General features: G+C 41.1%; 2 protein-coding genes across 2 annotated transcripts; both read right to left on the bottom strand.

The window, feature by feature from the left end:
* Window positions 1–1,239: 1,239 nt before the first annotated feature.
* On the bottom strand, window positions 1,240–1,655 carry LOC131748247 (histone H2B type W-T-like). Its single transcript, XM_059050247.2, has one exon. The coding sequence runs from the start codon at window positions 1,642–1,644 to the stop codon at window positions 1,240–1,242; it is 405 nt and encodes a 134-aa protein (XP_058906230.1). The 5' UTR covers window positions 1,645–1,655.
* A 13,338-nt stretch (window positions 1,656–14,993) lies between these two features.
* On the bottom strand, window positions 14,994–18,004 carry TMSB15C (thymosin beta 15C). Its single transcript, XM_059050306.2, has 3 exons — window positions 17,924–18,004; window positions 16,368–16,480; window positions 14,994–15,424 (listed from the first exon to the last, which is right to left on the bottom strand). Exons 2-3 carry the CDS (start codon window positions 16,465–16,467, stop codon window positions 15,387–15,389), a joined length of 138 nt encoding a protein of 45 aa, XP_058906289.1. The 5' UTR covers window positions 16,468–16,480; window positions 17,924–18,004; the 3' UTR covers window positions 14,994–15,386.
* Window positions 18,005–18,338: the final 334 nt, after the last annotated feature.

Raw genomic sequence — 18,338 nt, 5'->3', positions numbered from 1 at the left:
TACTGAAATATTAATTTCTAATGTAAACCGTAGTAAATTACAAAGGATTGAAATCATAGAGTGCATTCTTTCTCTCCAATGATGTAGGAAATTAGAAATCAATTTTTTGAAAAAAGGACTAGGAAAATCAACAAATCCTTGAAATTCAGCAACATATTTTTAGAAAAAAGGCAATGCAGCAAGAAGAAAACACAATGGATATTGAATTCAATAAATATTATAATCATTAACACTCAAATTACTTGAGGTAGGGGAAGGAGTCATCTTAGTTCTCTTAACTGCTGAACTTCCCCCTCTTATTTTCATGCAAGGACATAGAGACATGTCCCACTACCAGATCTGGATGTCTGTACTTAAATCACCATGGTTAAAAGCAAGTACTTGAAGGGAAAACCACAGGGAAACTATCACATCTCCTTCCCGCTCACTCTCCCGGCTGAGTATCACAGGAAGGCTGTTATTGGTTCAGCCCTGTTCACCCCACCATACTTTGGGCCAAATGCTTTGGCTCACAGGCTGCCAGTCCCTCACTGGCTACTGCTCTGGAGACTGTGGCTACAGCTGCTGTCATTGGACGATCTCATCATCCATGCAGAACTGCAGTTCAGTCAAGATTTCTGGATAAAAAACAAAGTTTTAGGCATATAAAAATTAAAATCAGATAAATATGAATTATGTAGAATAGTAATTTCACGAGTTATGGTGCTTGATTCTAGAAAATTAGATTATTTAGTTTTACACTGCGTTTGGGTTCTATTTTATGTACTTAACGGAATTCAGATTTGAGATATGTTAAAGGCATATGAACGTGTAAGTGAGATTTTCATGTCCGCTACTTCACATTTTTGGTTACTATATCCCACATAAAAATCTCTGGATGATACTGCTATATACAGCTGGGAGAATGACAATAAAAATGGTCAATGAATCTTTTATGGAAAGAATTTTGACCATTAAAATCCCTAAAATGTCTGACAGACAAACCATGAATAGAAATGACCATTTAGAAAAGTGACAAGGTGCTTTTTGGCTAAGAAGAGTTCGTGATTCTCTGTGGAATGAATGGCACTACAGACATATACTCAAGCAGAGTGGATGAGGTTTATGGTATTTCCCTCATGGCACAGGGCGAAAACCCAGAGTGGATCGGGCTCTTCAGAGCTACAGGTCTTTTCCCGCCAAGTGAGTGGCTCTGAAAAGAGACTTTGGTTTGCGATGCTCAGGTGGTCTGGAAGCAGCTCATTTGCCGGTGGTGTATCTGATGACGGCCTTGTTGGCATTGGACACGGCGAGCTTGCCCATCTCCCCAGGCAGCAGCAGACGCACGGAGGTCTGGATCTCTCTGCAGCTGAGGGTGGAGCGCTTGCTGGAGCGGACCAGGCGCGCCGCCTCGTTGGCGATTCGCTCAAAGATGTCCTTAACGAACGAATCCATGACCTTCGCGGCCTCCTGCGAGAGGCTCAGGCCCTGGTGGACCTGCTTCAGCACCCTGGGGAAATAGGCGGCAAAGCTGTCGAAGCCATCAGTGCGGCAGCGGTGGCGCTTTGCTGTCTTCTGCTTCGGTTTCTTCGGCTCGGCTTCGGAGGGTTCGGCTTCCTTGGTGCCCAGGCTTTCTTCAGACGTCACAGACGAAGGCTCAGCCATGTCGGAATGGTCTTCCCCACAGCTCAGAGGGAAGGACAGGACAGTGTGGCAGTTGAGGGCCATTGGCCGGTTTATACTCCCTGCCTTCTCTGACGTCACAGGCAATGTTCATATCTGATTGGACAAAATGCAAAGCAGGGAGGTCTGTCACTAAGGCACCCCATGTCACGTGTGATTGGATGGCTCCCTGCTTGGCCTCCAGTCAACCATTCACAGTGGAAATCTGGTGACCTTTAAACTTTCCGTGACCTCTACCAGAAAATCTTCGAACTATGCCCCATGTAGGCAAAGTTCACCTCAGCTGATTTATGCCTACTATTTATGCATGAGAACTCTGAAAAGATGTCACCCAGGTCACCTACACTGAAGAAAAATCAGTTTGAGCTTCCTGAGCAAGTCTGACCTCCCTAACTCAAGTCGTTGCTGCCATCAGAATGACTTTGGCCACTTGGTGGCCATTTTACTCCCACATAGAATCTTACCTTTCCATGGCTGAGCCTCTGTGGCCTGAGCAGGAACTCTCTGACATGGTCTGCAGAGTGCTCCTCAAAATCATGGCACATAAATCACCAGCTATTACCTCCATTTCTTATCAAAACCTGCAGTGATCAGAATGAAGAGAATGACAAAGCCACTTTCTCCAAAGACAGAACACAAACAGAAATGGGGATACTTACACATAAACACTAAAATTATTTAACATTTAGTAAATTTTAAATTATTTTAACATTAATTAGGTCCCCAAAATACCACACATACTGGAATTGAATAAATATGAGCTGTTATTTTAACAAAAATGGTTACTCTGAGTCCCGAGAAACTGCCTGTGTGAGAGAAAAAGAATCTATAAAAGAGAAATAAAATACCTAAGAATAAATGTACTTAAGTAAGTAAAAGACCTGTACTTGGAAAACTATAAGACACTGATGAAAGAAATTGAAGACAAGACAGAGGGAAAGATATTCCATGTTTATGAGCTGGAAGAATTAATATTGTTAAAATGACTGTACTATCCAAGGCAATCTATAGATTTAATATAATCCTTATGAAAATACCAGGGCATTTTTCACAGAATTATACAAAAAAGTTTTTTAAAATTTGTGTGGAAACACAAAAGGTCCCGAATAGCCAAAACAATCTTAAGAAAGAAGACCAGAGCTGGAGGAATATGGTTCCCTGACTTCAGACTATACCAGAAAATTACAGTAATCAATCAGTATAGTACTGGCACAAAAACAGACACATAGATTAGTGGAATAGAAGAGAGAGCCCAGAAATAAACCCATGGACTTATGGTCAATTAATCTACAAAAAAAAAAAAAAAGGCAAGAATATACAATGGAGAAAAGACAGTCTCTTCAATAAATGGTGCTGGGAAAACTGGATAGCTAGATGTAATAAAATGAAATTAGAAAGTTCTCTAACAGCAATCACAAAAATAAACTCAAAATGGATTAAGGACCTAAATATAATACATATCGTATTATGTAGGAAGTCATTTTAAGAAAAAGAATCCATTAGATATTTTCAATGAGCTTTGTTTCTTTCACATTTGTAAATTCAGAAATTAAATAGACATATTAGTTTAAAAAACCAAAACATTAAAAATACACCATAATTGGTTTTGAAGTGATAACTGGGACCTCAAAGATGACTGGTACATAGGAAATCTAGGATGGAGAGGGGAAAGTTTGATGTTGAAGTTTGGAAAGAGGAGTAACAACTAGTAATTATTCACTTCAGTTGATGATTGACGAAATACGGGAACCTAGTGAGCAATCACCTTGTAATGTGGTTTATTGTAAAGGCAAACTGGGGGAAATGGCTTCACTGCTTAAATAACAATTATAAGCCTCAAATCAGGGATGATAGTATTGATAAGATGAGTATAGCCCATTCAGAAACCTTTTCACCATTACTGTGTTTATGGATTCACTTTAAAAATAGAACTCCAACACAGCATACAAATAAGTGCAACAAAAAGTTCAGGAAACAACTTATTCCAGGCTGCCTAGAATCAGAAATCTACTCCAACTTGTTCAGATGATCTAATTCTATTCTTTTCCAGGCCTTATTCTCTTGTTTTTGAAGTGGAAAACCTTCATGACTTGTAGCTCAACATCATGGGGATGGTGGGAGCATTCAGTCAGAGAGGTTCAAGTCCACCTCGACATCAAGTCAGCCAGACTTGAGGGACCCAAACTGGTAGCTATGGTCACTGGGCCACTCACTGTATAGTGAGGTGTTCCTGACTGAACCAGTAACAGTCTTCCTGGGATGTTCAGGTTTGATGACAGTAGGGTAACAAGTGTGATTATTTATCTGCTGTTTGTTTCTTTGTTTTATAAATCTAATCAAGGTCATTTAAATATTATATAAGTTTTCTAAAGCTTCTGTACAAAATGCTGGTGATTGGGTCACTTAAACAACATGCATTTATTGTGTCATACTTCTGGAGGCTCTAAGTCCAAATCAAGGTTTCATCTGAGTTGGATCTTACGCAAGGTGTGAATGCATAGGGGGCCTCTATTCTAGGACCCTCTCCTTGCCTTGTGGATAGCTGAAATCTCCCTACACCTCCACACATTTTCCTCCCTACATGTATGTATCTATGTCTGATTTTCCCTTTTTATATGGATGCAACTCATTTGGATTAGGACCTACTCTAATGAACATATTTTAACTTGATTACCCAGTAAATATTCCAAATATGATCACATATGAGTATGAGTATTTACAGCATAGATAGATGAATTTTAGAGGTACAAATTCAACCCATAGGAGATATGTATTCTGGGCTAAATATGGACATATCTCCTGCCTCTTTCATTTTATTAAGAGAACACTGGTGACCACTTAAGTGAAACAAGGTGGCCCTGCCACAGTCATTTTCACAATTAAGTGAATGTTCAGTAATTTCATTTTAGTATTTTATTTCTTCTTATCTCTGTGAGGGAGAAGATAAGATACTCTGTCATTTTCAATTTTTAGAAAGTATTATGATGCTTTACACCTACATATTTTTCAATTTTTGTATTCCATTTGTACTTCTTTTTAAAAAGTTGTAATTATTTCCTATTGTGTAGTATATAAGAACCGTAAAGTATATCACTCTCAGCCAAACATTGAGATAAATTCCTGATAATCTACAAAATCAAACTTTTCCTGAGCCCCTCAGAAGAGGGACAAGGCTCTACAGGACAGACTAAACAAAAGACTTTTTTTTAAACTGGCAGGGCCTTGTGAGATAAAGAAAAAGAATTGGGGTGCCGCGGCAAGATACTAGAGAGAGCTCCCCTGAGTAGTTCAGGTATGAAGGAGGCAGTGCCTTTTAAAGAACGGGCAGTGAAAGTCTGTGTTTTTCAGTCCAAGATGGAAGAATTCTGATGGGCTAGGTGCAAGGATAAGTGACACACATGGCATCTAGGAAGGAGAGAGGGAAAATGGAGTTCAATGTTGAAGACCTTGGAGGAGATATGAGCATATGTAATTATTCACTTCAGAGTGTAATTGAAGAAAACGGACACCTAAAGAGCAATCATGATCTAATGGTGATGACTACTGAAAATACAAATTAGAGCAAGGGCTTTACTGCTTAAATAACAAACTATAAGTTCCAACCCTAAGAAAATAGTATTAATAGGACAAGCATACCCCATTCAAACTTTTTTCAACATTATCTGTATTACAGAATTCAGTGTAAAACATAAGCAAGAACTGAAACACATTGCAGAAATAACTGCAATATTCTTCTACACAGAGGCATTGTGAAGTTCATCAGCCTTTGAGAAGTGAAGATAAGCAGAAACCATATAGCTCAGTGGACCTGATACTTGAGCAGGTATTTTATCATGCACCTGAGTGAAATTTGTTGTAAGTAGGAATAATATGCAAGGTTATTGTGCTTGTTCAAGTAAATGGACTGGCTTGTGTAATCTATCCCTCTGAAAACTCAGATTCCTTTACCATATTCTGGTAGGTGAAGGGCATTACCCAAGTCATATAGCTACTGAATTAGAACTGACACCAGGACCTAGATGATTCCCTAGTCATGGTTTTGCCTTTGAGTGTGTGAATCTGAGGATAACAGAAACCATGCTTCTCTTGATCAACCTGCTTGATAGGAAATACCTTGATATAAATGAATAACCTTCAATTACCTCAGTCTCCACTTGGAAATTAATTCAAGTGAAAGAGTATAATCAAGTGTTTCCCTTAACCACACTCCAACATCATGCAAGGGCAAATATCCAGGGCCTCTTATGCTTTTCCCTCTCCCTAAATTTTGTCCTCAAACCTGCCCCATTTATGACTCTGTACTCAGGCCAAGCAAAAGCCCAGGCAGAGACACAGCCCCATCCACCAGCAGGCCTGCTGCCTTGAGACCCCTGAAGCCTACACCTACCCTGGAACCCAATCCAGTCCACCCCAGGACCTGGCCCCGCTTCACTGGGCTGGAACTAGCCCCAGCACCAAACTTATCCATCAATGGCTAGGCACCATCCCATGATACTCTGGACCCCAGTCCAGCCTACCAGTAAGCTGAAACACCAACTCACTCATATAGCATATTGTTTAGTCTCCAATGTGTTTGTGGTTTTCCCATTTTTCTTTATGTAATCATTTTCTAGTTTCATACAGTGTGGTTAGAAAAAATGCTTGGTTCACGTACATATGACTATGTACTTTTCAAGGCACAGTTGCGAGGGACAGATTACAACTGAAGTGTCAGGTGTTAGAGGACCGAAGAAAGAAGGGGACCATGTGGATGGGAGAACTCTGTGTCTCTAAGTCAGAAAAATTAGATATTGAGACCAGGTCTGTCCGAGTTCCTTTCACCAAGAAATCTCTACTTACATCCCCCTTGCTGCCTACCTGTGTGTTTCTTTGTCTATATACAGGGTCCTACAAGTGGGAGAGGATGTCTATAATAGTTAGACACTTCATTCCACTTCAGTGTGAAAGTTGTGGTGTAGAGTATAGGATTCCACTAAATGATAGGTGTCCCTCTCCTAGTGGTAGGTAAAGAGTAAACCAATCCATAGACAACCACCATAGTATAATGAACAAAACACTTGTTTCTTGGCCATACCCTGTGTATGGCACCCAAAAGGATCTCAAGAAGCTTGGTTTTAGTGGATATTAGATTCAGGAATATTGCTCATTCCTGGATACTCCTTCCAATGAGAGGTCCTGTTCATTTCCCCCTCCTCTTGAGCTGATGAAGGCTGTGATTGTTTTGAGCAATGAATAGAATATGGTGGAAATTATATTATGCCAATTATGGGGTTAAGCTTTAAGGGGGAAAGTCTTTCTGCCTTGCTGTTTGAGGACACATGGCTACCATGTAAAAGGTCAGCCTATCCTGCTAGACATTCCCACAAGAAAAAGAGGTCCCTTGCAGCACCAGTCATGTGTGTGAAAGTTGCCTGGAACTTTGCAGTGTAGTTTAAATCTCAGCTGATTATCACTGAGTGATCTTAGTATGGTTTATATTTTTAAGGGACATTTACACTTCTTGTTTGGAAATTGTTTAGGTAGAAAAACTGAAAATCGTCCAATTATAAATTGTAATATGCAAAATTATATTAAACATTATTTTAAATACTCAGGTGTGCTTGAAAATGGGCTCAAATTAATAGACAGCTGAGACATACACATAATTCTAAATGCTTAATTGACTGGGACTTCCCTGGTGGCTAGGACACCACACTCCCAACGCAGGGGGCCTGGGTTCAATCCCTGGTCAAGGAACTAGACCCCACATGCCTCAACTATGAGTCTGCATGCTGCAACTAAAGATCCCGCATGCCACAACTAAAGATTCCACATGCTGCAACTAAAAGATCCCATGTGCTGCAGCTAAGACCCAATGCAGCCAAATAAATAAGTAAATAAATATTTTTTAGAAACGAAATAAATGCTTAATTGACTATACCCATAGTGAAAAACTGGACTTTTTTTCTCATAAGAAATAAAGAACCAAGGAAAATTCTAATTTTGTCTCTAACTATGGGTGGGCAATAAAATGTTGCCTTGAGAATCTGTAGTCAAAAGCGTGCCCTGATGTAGCTTAGGTATTCTAATTAACAACATCAGCATGACCCAACTAATTTCTGTTTGCAAACTCATATATATGGCAAATGCAAATCTAATTGTTTCCAGGGGAGCTTAACCTTAATTGAGGCTTCTACAAATATTCCTACAGTTAAAGTCCTCCAAAACAAGCACAAATTTCCCCCCTCCCAAAATGCCAGTGTCAGCATAAACAATAAACCAAAATGGAAACCTGTAAAGATTTATCATCAAAGTACAAGAAATTTTAATTAAGATATTTAAATAGATGATAAGATACATAAAACATGAGTAATAAATAGCTAATTATCAAAAAGATGCAAATAAGCTTTCTAGTACGGAAAATCATAAACGCTGGAATAGAAGAGTAAAGAAATTTTAGACAGCTAAGATCCCCTGGAGAGAGAATATGTGAATTAGAAGGTAGATTAAAAAAATAATACAGATTACCTCATAAAGAGAATAAAAGGATTAAATGGAGGTCAAGAAACCTAACAAATGGACTACGAAAGTATAAAGTACATTTCTTAGGGATACCAGAAGTGGCAAACATTCCTTAGAAGTTCCTTTAACGTGTCTGTTGGTGTAAATATTGATACCTTGATTTTTCATGTTGTCTCCAATGTCTTTTATTCTGAATTAAGTTCTAAGGACACAAACATCGATATGGTGTTTAGTGTGCAGGGCATTTATGCATGCTCAATGCCCAAGAAAGGGATGAGAGAAGGCAGGTGTGGGCAGAGGAAGAAGTGCACATCTAACGCAGACCCTCCAAAATTACTTTCTGATCCCATGCTGAGTTCTGAAGGTACAATGGCCCATTAAAGTCATTTCACATTGGTCCAACATAGCCAGATCTTTATGCCACCTCCTTGATCCGTCCTTAGAAGTGGGCCAACTCAAGAAGTACACAACATTGGACAAGGCAGCCCTGTGCAGCTGAGGTAACATCTAAAGCGGCTTATGGCTAAGGACTGGCAGTAAGTCTGTCCTTGTTGTGGTGTGCTGAGTGGTCCATCTTCAAGTCTATCAAAGTCTTATCATGATACTTACGCTAGGAGTACAACATTACGTGGATGGTTACTTACTCTCACCACTCACTTTCGGCTTCCATTTGTTGATGAAAGGAGATTTATTGTCACAGTATTTGGCATTGCTCTGTAGACAATGTGTCTTTTTGTCTGCTATTATGACCTATATGCTAACTTTGTAGCTTTACTCTGATGTGTCCAGGTGTGCTCCCTGAATCTATGGAATCAAGGCTTTCCTAAATTCTGGATAATTATCAACTGTGTCCCTGTGAATATTATTATTATAAAATTTAACCACGTTACCACTTCTGGCATGCCTACAAAATGCACTTAATACCTTCTTAGTCCATTTCTTAGGTCCTTGGCCTCTAATCTTTTACTTCATTTATCTTACTATGAGTTATTCTGTGTAATTTCTTTCATCTATTTTCTTTTTTTTTTTGCGGTACGCGGGCCTCTCACTGTTGTGGCCTCTCCTGTTGTGGAGCACAGGCTCCGGACGTGCAGGCTCAGTGGCCATGGCTCACGGGCCCTACCGCTCCGCGGTATGTGGGATCTTCCCAGACTGGGGCACAAACGCGTGTCCCCTGCATCAGTAGGCGGACTTTCAACCACTGTGCCATGAGGGAAGCCCTCATCTATTTTCTAATTCATGAATTCTCCATCCAGCTGTGTCTCATCTGCTGTTTAAAATTTCTTGGAAGAAATTGACAAGAATACAATAATATTAGGGAACTTTAACACCCCACTTACAGCAATAGACAGATAATCCAGGTAAAATATCAATAAGGAAACAGTGGCCTTAAATGACACATTAGACCAGTTGCACTTAATAGACATCTACAGGACATTCCATTCAAAAACAGCAGAATACACGTTCTTTTCAAGTGCACATGAAATTTTCTCCAGGATAGATCACATGTTATGCCACAAGAAAACCCAAGTCCCAACAAATTTAAGAGGACAAAATTGTACCAAGCATTTTTTCTAACCACACTGTATGAAACTAGAAAATGATTACATAAAGAAAAATGGGAAAACCACAAACACATTGGAGACTAAACAATATGCTATATGAGTGAGTTGGTGTTTCAGCTTACTGGTAGGCTGGACTGGGGTCCAGAGTATCATGGGATGGTGCCTACCCATAGATGGATGAGGTTGGTTCTGGGGCTAGTTCCAACCCAGTGAAGCGGGGCCAGGTCCTGGGGTGGACTGGATTGGGTTCCAGGGTAGGTGTGGGCTTCAGGGGTCTCAAGGCAGCAGGCCTGCTGGTGGATGGGGCTGTGTCTCTGCCTGGGCTTTTGCTTGGCCTGAGATGTCACAGTACTGGTGCTGATAGGCTGCTGGTCAGAGCTGGGTTCCAGCACTAACAAGCTAGATGGAGGATTCCAAAATAGCACTTGCCAGTACCAGTGTCACGTGGTAGAACCAGCTCCCCAAAATGGCTGCCACCTCTTTTTATATCCCCATGGTGAGCTCCAGTTGCCTTCCGCCTCTCCAGGAGGCTCTCCAATATAAGCAGATGGGTCTAACCCAGGCTCCTTTCAAATTACTGCTTCTGTCCTAGATCCCCAAGCTTGTTAGATTTTGTGTGTGCCGTTTAAGAGTGGAGTCTCTATTTCCCACAGCCCTCTGGCTCTGCTGAAAGTAAGCTTCACTGGCCTTCAAAGCCAAGTGTTCTGGGGGCTCATGTTCCTGGTGCAGGACCCCCAGTCTGGGGAGCCTTATGTGGGGCTTGGATCACTTATTCCTTGGGGAGAACCTCTGCAATTGTAATTATCATCCCATTAGTAGGTTGCCCACCTGAAGGTTTGGGTCTTGACCATGTCTCCACCTCCTTAACCATGTACCAAGTTTAAAATTGTTTTCTTCACAATACTTAGATTCTAAAAGTATTCCAAAGGCTAGAATTGGTGAAGATCTATTCAGTGAAAAATATATACTCACCTAATTCTCTAAGAAACCTCCTTAGGGAGAGAAAGTATATCAATAAAGTGGGAAATATTTTAAAATTAAAAGCACAATGCTTCAAGAATCTTTGATAATACATGAAAAGATATTTATACATGTATGAATGTAAAATAGTATAGAAATTGAACCAAATTATAGAAATTGATCCAAACAAGGATTTAAGGATAAACAAGAACTGAAGAGATAGAGATCATCAATGAGCCAAATGGCCAAGCTTCCAGGGGTGTATCTGGTCAGACTTTCAAGGAAGAGTTAATTCTGATGCTAATACAATAGTTCGAGATTATGAATGAAAATACTATTTTATTTCAAGAAATACAATATGATGATAAAACTTATTGAAGAAAACATGCTAAACAAATTTCTGAGCAGTCTCATTTATATATGAGGATACAAAAGTCCTACTTGAAATATTATTAAATAAATCTGGTTTCACATTACAGAAAAGACTAAATAAGGGAACTAGCATTACTGCTGTAAATAAGAAATTACAAACAAACAAACAAAAAATGGTTATGAAGAACCTAGGGGGGCTTCCCTGGTAGCGCAGTGGTTGAGAGTCCGCCTGCCGATACAAGGGACATGGGTTCGTGCCCTGGTCCGGGAAGATCCCACGTGCCGCGGAGTGGCTGGGCCTGTGAGCCATGGCCACTGAGCCTGCGAGTCCAGAGCCTGTGCTCCGCAACGGGAGAGGCCACAACAGTGAGAGGTCTGCACACCACAAAAAAAAAAAAAAAAAAAAAAAAAAAAAGAACCTAGGGGCGGGACAGGAATAAAGACACAGATGTAGAGAATGGATTTGAGGACACGGGGAGGGGGAAGGGTAAGCTGGGATGAAGTGATAGAGTGGCATGGACTAATATACACTACCAGATGTAAAATAGGTAGCTAGTGGGAAGCAGCCGCATAGCACAGGGAGATCAGCTCAGTGCTTTGTGACCACCTAGAGGCGTGGGATAGGGAGGATGGGAGGGAGACGCAAGAGGGAGGAGATATGGGGATATATGTACACATATAGCTAATTCACTTTGTTATAAAGCAGAAACTAACACACCATTGTAAAGCAATTATACTCCAATAAAGATGTTAAGAAAAAACAAAGAAATTACAAGCATCAAATCAGGGCATCATCATTCATAAAACAGAATATGTCATACAAACGTTTTTCAGCATGACCCCTATTGTGGAATTTATTTAAATAAATAATAAATAATATCAGAGACCAGAATTTTAAAAGTTCATGAAAAGGTACCTTTTTGAAGCTTCCTAGAAACTGAAAGTAACTAGGATAACTCATTCAGATTTATCTGATTCTATTATTTTCTGGTCTATACTTTTGTTTTTTAAAATGCAAAGCTTCGTGACCTGCAAATATCCTTCACTAGATGATAAGAGCATCCAGTCAGAGCAACCCAAGCTCCATCTGACAGTGAAGGACCTGCAGACCCTCAGCCATAGCTGTTGGCTCAAAGTAGGAGCAGGTGACCTGAGTTGAGCAAATAAGTGCCTTCCTGGGTGTTTTCTTGGAGACTGAGGAGAATATTGGTGTGGTATTTTTTTTGACTGTGGTTTGCTCAGGGCCCTAAATCTCAATCCCTGCTAATAGTGGGCTATTGGAGAAAAAGTATTTCTCTGGTTAGACAGGCTAGAAAAGTAACCCCACATATATTTAAGAAATGCTGAGTAAAACTACTCTAGGTGAGCAATTGTTTTTCCTATCTCATATATGTATGAGTACTCACTTACCAGCTACTGGTCTTTCACCTGCCACCATGTACGTCTCATATGTTCCCACTAAGTTTAATACTTAACACTGCTCAGGATGGAATGAATATGTCAATGAATAGGATGATTACCAGATGCAACTGAAGAATGGGAGTTATTATCCAACCCCAGCTCACTTGACAACATTCATTCTTTCCTTTAGGCCCTCTAAAATCCAATCTTGTGGTGGATTACTGTGCAAATACAGACGTTGCTGAATCTATCATGGATGTATAGTATCTTTCTCAAGTTTTCAAATGGCAATGTTGAAAGGAGAGCAAATGTGTGGGATGACAGAATCAGGATACAAAGATATCTGAACATGAGCAAATTTGAGTGTGTCAGCAACCAGGATGTTTCCTCATCATGTAATTTGGATCCAAAGGATCCGGGAGGTATCATCATGGGAAGACAGAGGTATAGAGGCATGCATACAACAGCTGATTTCAACTATTGGAGCAGGGATTAACTATGTGGTGTGGGACTCTATTACAGTCCTAGGACTATTGGATAGAAATTACATGGAGGCAGGTTTGGGCACAGTGTAAGCACCCTGTTGCAGCAAGGGGCTGAGTAACTCTATTGGATAATTGTTTCAGGCAAGAGGTAAGGTATTAGTGACCAACATGGTTACTTCCAACTCTCAAATCCTCTGGCTACTCTAAGCTCTGTGATGGTGTCACCTCACTGACATTTGAGCAGAGGTGACCCCCCGACCCCGGTTTTGCTTTGGGAAGTTTATGGTATTGCAGAGACCATAGCTTTCACCTCCTGTAAACCCAGTGATTATTCAAGAATGTCAGCTCTTAGAAGGGAGTGGTAAGATAATACTTGAGATTGCAAATAGGTATGGACAGCATAATCCCTTTTAGTCAGAAAATATATGAATATTAATAGACCACAGTCAGGATGGTTATACACTCAAAGGTTAACGTGTAATTGGTGGGATTACAGGTGATTGGTTCTTATAAATTTCAAGTGAAAAAAGTATTGTTTTAACGTAGTGATCTGGACTCGTCTATTTATACGTATTCCTTATTATATTAGCCAGCTAGGCTTGCCATAACAAAATACTGTAGACCAGGTGGATTAAACAACAGAAATTGATTTTCTCACAGTTCAGGAGGAGAGAAGTCCCAAAATCAAGATCCAGCAGGGTCATTTTCTGGTGAAAACTCTCTTCCTGACTTGCAAGTAGACACCTTCTTGTTGGGTCCTCACATGTTGGGGAGAGAGTGATGTGGTGTCTCTTCCTCTTCTTTTATGGTCACAGTACTATCAGATTATGGCCCCACCCTTATTATCTCAATTAACCTTAATTACCTAAATACACTATCTCCAGATCCAGTCACATTTGGGGTTAGGGCTTCAGCATATGAAATTTTTTGAAAGGGAGACAATTCAGTCCATAGCACTTATGCTCACCACAAACACCAAAAATACTCGGTTCATAAGACAGTGAATTCTGTTCAGGACAAGAATGAAACCAGAGGTTCAGTACTGTAGGTCATTAGAGGTTATTAGACATCTGAGTTTATGCTTGATAGAAGATGTGATGTGCTTAGCACAGTATGGGTTAGCAAGTGTCTCTTTCCCCCTTCCCCATCCAATCCAACCTTGGGTGTCCCCTAACTTTAGTTGAAAAGCACTCTCCAAAAAGCAAGAAGAGTTCAGCTAAAATTCCAGCCCTTATACACCTTAGAAGATTAAATCAGACCCTGTGTTTTAATTTCCTCATTTCTGAGATAAGGGAGCTAGTCCACATGACTTCTCCCAAGGTTCTCTATCTCTATGATTCCAACTCTAAGGAAAAAGCATTTAGCATCCTTGTTGGGAGGCAGACATACTGAATAATATCCTGCAAGCTGAGAAGGAACTTTGAGACTGAAAAATGAAGCGAACAGCTCCATAAAGTGCAATTATGAAGTTTTCTGTGGGTAACTTACATACAGGCACGATAGATAGGGCAGACAGATAATACAGAGGCATTCACAGCTGCACTGCACACTGCACTGCCAAAAAGGTACAGCGGAATTTAAATGGGCCAAAGCTAAAAGCAGAATCTGACTACCAAGAGAGAAGCACGTCTTCACCAACTGGAATAGGAGTTTTTTCCTCTCCCTAGGGGTCTCATGACCATTAACCATCTATGTCAGCAAAAAGCACTCTTCCAGGTTTCATATCAGATGAAGGCAAGGGTAAAAGTTGATAGGGAACTCATCTGGCTTGGACTCACTCCTTGTTAATTAGGCTAAAGCTCAGTCACGTGGAAAGGGGAGGAATTAGGACTGTGTGGACTAAGATGGAGCTGACAAAATGGAGTCAGTATGGTTCAGCCACACAATCCCCAAAGGCCCTCTTCTGTCCAGATCAGACAGAGGAGGGCCTTTCCCATGTGCCAAATCTGCTGAAGCAGCTTTCCTGCACACATTTTTTGGCTGAAAATTACCCTTGTGTACTTTCATTCCTTAGAAGACCACCAGGAATGAACCACAGGAGCCTATTATAAACATACTGATTATATTTATTATTTTACTGCTCCATTACAAATGAAAATAAACTGTGAGAAGATGCAAAAGCATGCAACTTTATGAAGATTATAAAGCAATAGAGGGAACCATTGTAGAAAGTTAAAAGTGGCTTATCCGGTAGGGGGTGCAAAGACTACAAGCACAAAGGTCATCAACGTTTAGATTATTGACAGCATCTGCCAGCTGGAATTTATGCACCAATGGAAGTTTTAAAATGAATGTCAGGGAACGTAGGCCACCCCTGACCTCTTAGCCAGGGATTATGGGTGAGAAGACATCAGAAGATGCCTAAAATCTCTACAAAGTTTTACCAAAAACAAGACACTCAAGCAATGTTGAAATTTGCTCTTGCAAGGAGATCCCCATTTTACGATGTTTGACCACACTCTTTCTCCTGCTGGATAGCTGGGGAAAAATAAACACAAAAAATCATTAAGACGGTATTTACCTAAGATTAAGTTCAGTTTCTTCCAAAAGAACTCTTTGCCAAGTCATTGGAGGCTGCCATACCTTCTTTAAATTTAGAATGCCAAGGCACTACACACAAATCCTCAGTCAGGTATGTGTGTGTGCAAATTAATGAGCTGAACATTTGTTAGACTAAACTGTGTGTTTCTTTTTCCCCATTTGAGAGGTAGATTTATGCTGTTGCCATTTTTACCATAGATCACTCTGAGACTGGGGGGCAAGTGAAGCACTTTCTTCAGATTTATCTATCACTATACAATTAGGAAGTTATGCCATTTGATGACAAAAATGTCATCAAAATGACAATTTTGACTAACTTTGGAACTTTCAAATAATGCTACATGACAAAACGTTTCCCTTGGTTTGGGGTTTCTCCTGTGTGCTGTAAGTGGGGAGGGCAAAATTGATCCCTTGATCCCTGGGAGACTTGAGTATACCCTATACCTAAACTGATTCGCTCATCTCATCTTGTCATCAGGTAGAGAAGGCCAAAACCACAGTTTACATGGCTCATTAGGGATGAGATCAAAGACCCAAATAGCTAGATGCAAAAAAATGCCAAATAACAAAAATTGGACAAAACTAAGATCTTTCTAATGCTATGTCCAATATTCCAAGATTGGTTTCAATGTGGGTTTTAGTAGTTTTCCACCAAAAACCAGCTTTTAAAAATTCCCCCATTACTACTGGGGCCTATTTTGTGAGTACTACTTATATAAGCAAAGTAAAAAAGGCAATTATTTGATATTTTTAATGTTATACATTAAATAATTCGTACTCTGGTTATTGCTTCCTTTGTGGTAAAATTTACTAGAAGAGTTTATTTACTGAACCTATTAATTTTCAATATTGTTTGTCTCAGAAAGTCCCCATGACTTACTTTCCTTTGAGGGAAGAGTGTTTTTTTCTTTAGTGTTAGTTTTCTTCAGTTTTGACTTGTCAAACTTCTCCACTTCAGACAAGTCTGGCTTATCACTCATCTTGACTAAAAGACTGAAAAAAAAAACCATAAAAAAACTTATTTGGTAGAACTATTATCACAGTAAGGAGTAACAGCCAAAATTCTCACATTTAATATCAATGTGTATTTTACCTGCTGATTTTCAACAGGAAAACAGAAGCAGATCTTATAAAAGTCATATTTTTATTAGAATACTTTTTATTACCCCACATCATTACCCCATTTCTGATAGACAGTAAATGCCATTGGATCAGGATTCACTAGAAACCAAGATGTTCTAGAAACCGGGAGCCAATATGTCTGACTTTTAAAATCACAGCAAAAGTAAAATGGAGGTGATAGAAACACATGAGCAGATAGGGGTGGAAGAAAAAATAAGGACTGGGTTTAACCAGCTAATGAATTTGTAAGGAGACAGCACTATTTGAGCACGTTCACTTTGTATTCAATTACTATGAGAGGGGGGCATTTTTCTTGGGGGTTAGGGAGCAGCACACAAAAAGGGGTAGCACAAATTGGACTAGTTTCTTTCCATTTCATCTGCCCAAAGACAGTAGATTAAGGGGCTACAATCAGAGGAGGGATTAAATCCAGTCAAACTAATTACATGTCTCACAATAACTCCTTATGGCACTGGTTTGTAAACACTGTAAGACGGCACAGCTAATTATGATCAAACCAAGAACTTCAGCAGAATGGGATAAACTAGAGTTCATTTTTTATTTCACCATATTTTCCCCTCAAGAGGAGAGGGTAGTAGATGAGGCTAGGCGATGAGGTGCCATGTGATCATTACGGGTTTGTCCAGAAGAGACAATAGGAGACCCCTGAGCCCGGAAAGCAGAGCTCTCCTGTGCGTGCCTGGCCCCACCCTGGTGGGTAAGACACGGCTAGTGCCCAGACTAGCATCGAGAGGCCCCCAAGCAGCCAGACGTCCCCAAAATGCCTCCCTTCCGTTGAGGTCACCCTAAGACCATCCTTTGACAAGCGACCAGCCGCCAATCTCCAGAGGGGGGAAACAGGGACTTCAAATAATAATAACAGGGCTGGGTGCATAGACCAGTTTGTTAGCAGCAATCTGCTTACATTTCAAAATAAATATCATCATTGTCAGGAGCCCAGTCCAACCTAACAGCCATGGGAGGGGAGAGAGCGAAGGGCCAGCCCCAGAAGGCCCATTCCGATCCCCACACTCCTCATCCCCTCAGCCTCGGACTTGCAGCCACAGCGGACTGGCCGCTCTGGGGGCTCCCCCCTCGGAACTTCCAGGGACAACCCCAGGGAGGATTCCGCATCTCGCGAAGAAGGCGGCGCTGCGAAAACAAAGGCACGGACTCGCCAGGAGGCGCAGATACGAATCGCCCGTCCCAATTCCCGCCCCTCCAATTCCAGTAGGCCCGATACGCCAGCCCCACGGCCGCCACGCCCTCCTTTCCCCACAGTCCTCTGGCTCTGGCGGGGCCGCAAGTCCTCACCCGAAGGCTTGAAGGCCAGTGAAAGGTAGACCGCTGAATTGAGACCGCTTGGTACACAGGACGAGCTTAGCCTTCCCATGCGGAACCCCGCAGTTATAACCTCCAAGACAGGCTCCGCCCCCAGACCCCGCCCCAGTCCTCTCCGATTGACCAAGGGATCCTAGACCCGCCTCCTCGCCCCTCCCACCTATTTAGACTTGCTGACCTCAGTCTACTGTCTCCTCTCTACTCAGGACCTCACACTTGCAACTGGGTGTTGATAACATCATACCAGATCCGCCTATCCAGACCCCATCCAAGCCCACTGATTCCCCAAGGGATCAGTGGCTGGCCTACCTGCCCTGCTTCTCCCACTACTTTCGTCTTGAGGGTCCACTTCCCTTCCTCCCAAGTATACTCACTCCTCCACGATAAC

The sequence above is a fragment of the Kogia breviceps genome, chromosome X, assembly GCF_026419965.1.
Source record: "Kogia breviceps isolate mKogBre1 chromosome X, mKogBre1 haplotype 1, whole genome shotgun sequence".
NCBI classification, from domain to species: Eukaryota; Metazoa; Chordata; class Mammalia; order Artiodactyla; family Physeteridae; genus Kogia; species Kogia breviceps.
This window is presented reverse-complemented; position numbering and strand designations above follow the sequence as displayed.

Bases quoted from the DNA above. Each gene is read 5' to 3' on its own strand.
- TMSB15C (XM_059050306.2), bottom strand. From the start codon at position 16,467: ATGAGTGATAAGCCAGACTTGTCTGAAGTGGAGAAGTTTGACAAGTCA. The intron at 15,425-16,367 runs GTAAGTCATGGG...ATTTTTCCCCAG, and splicing joins CACTCTTCCCTCAAAGGAAA to CTATCCAGCAGGAGAAAGAG.
- LOC131748247 (XM_059050247.2), bottom strand. From the start codon at position 1,644: ATGGCTGAGCCTTCGTCTGTGACGTCTGAAGAAAGCCTGGGCACCAAG.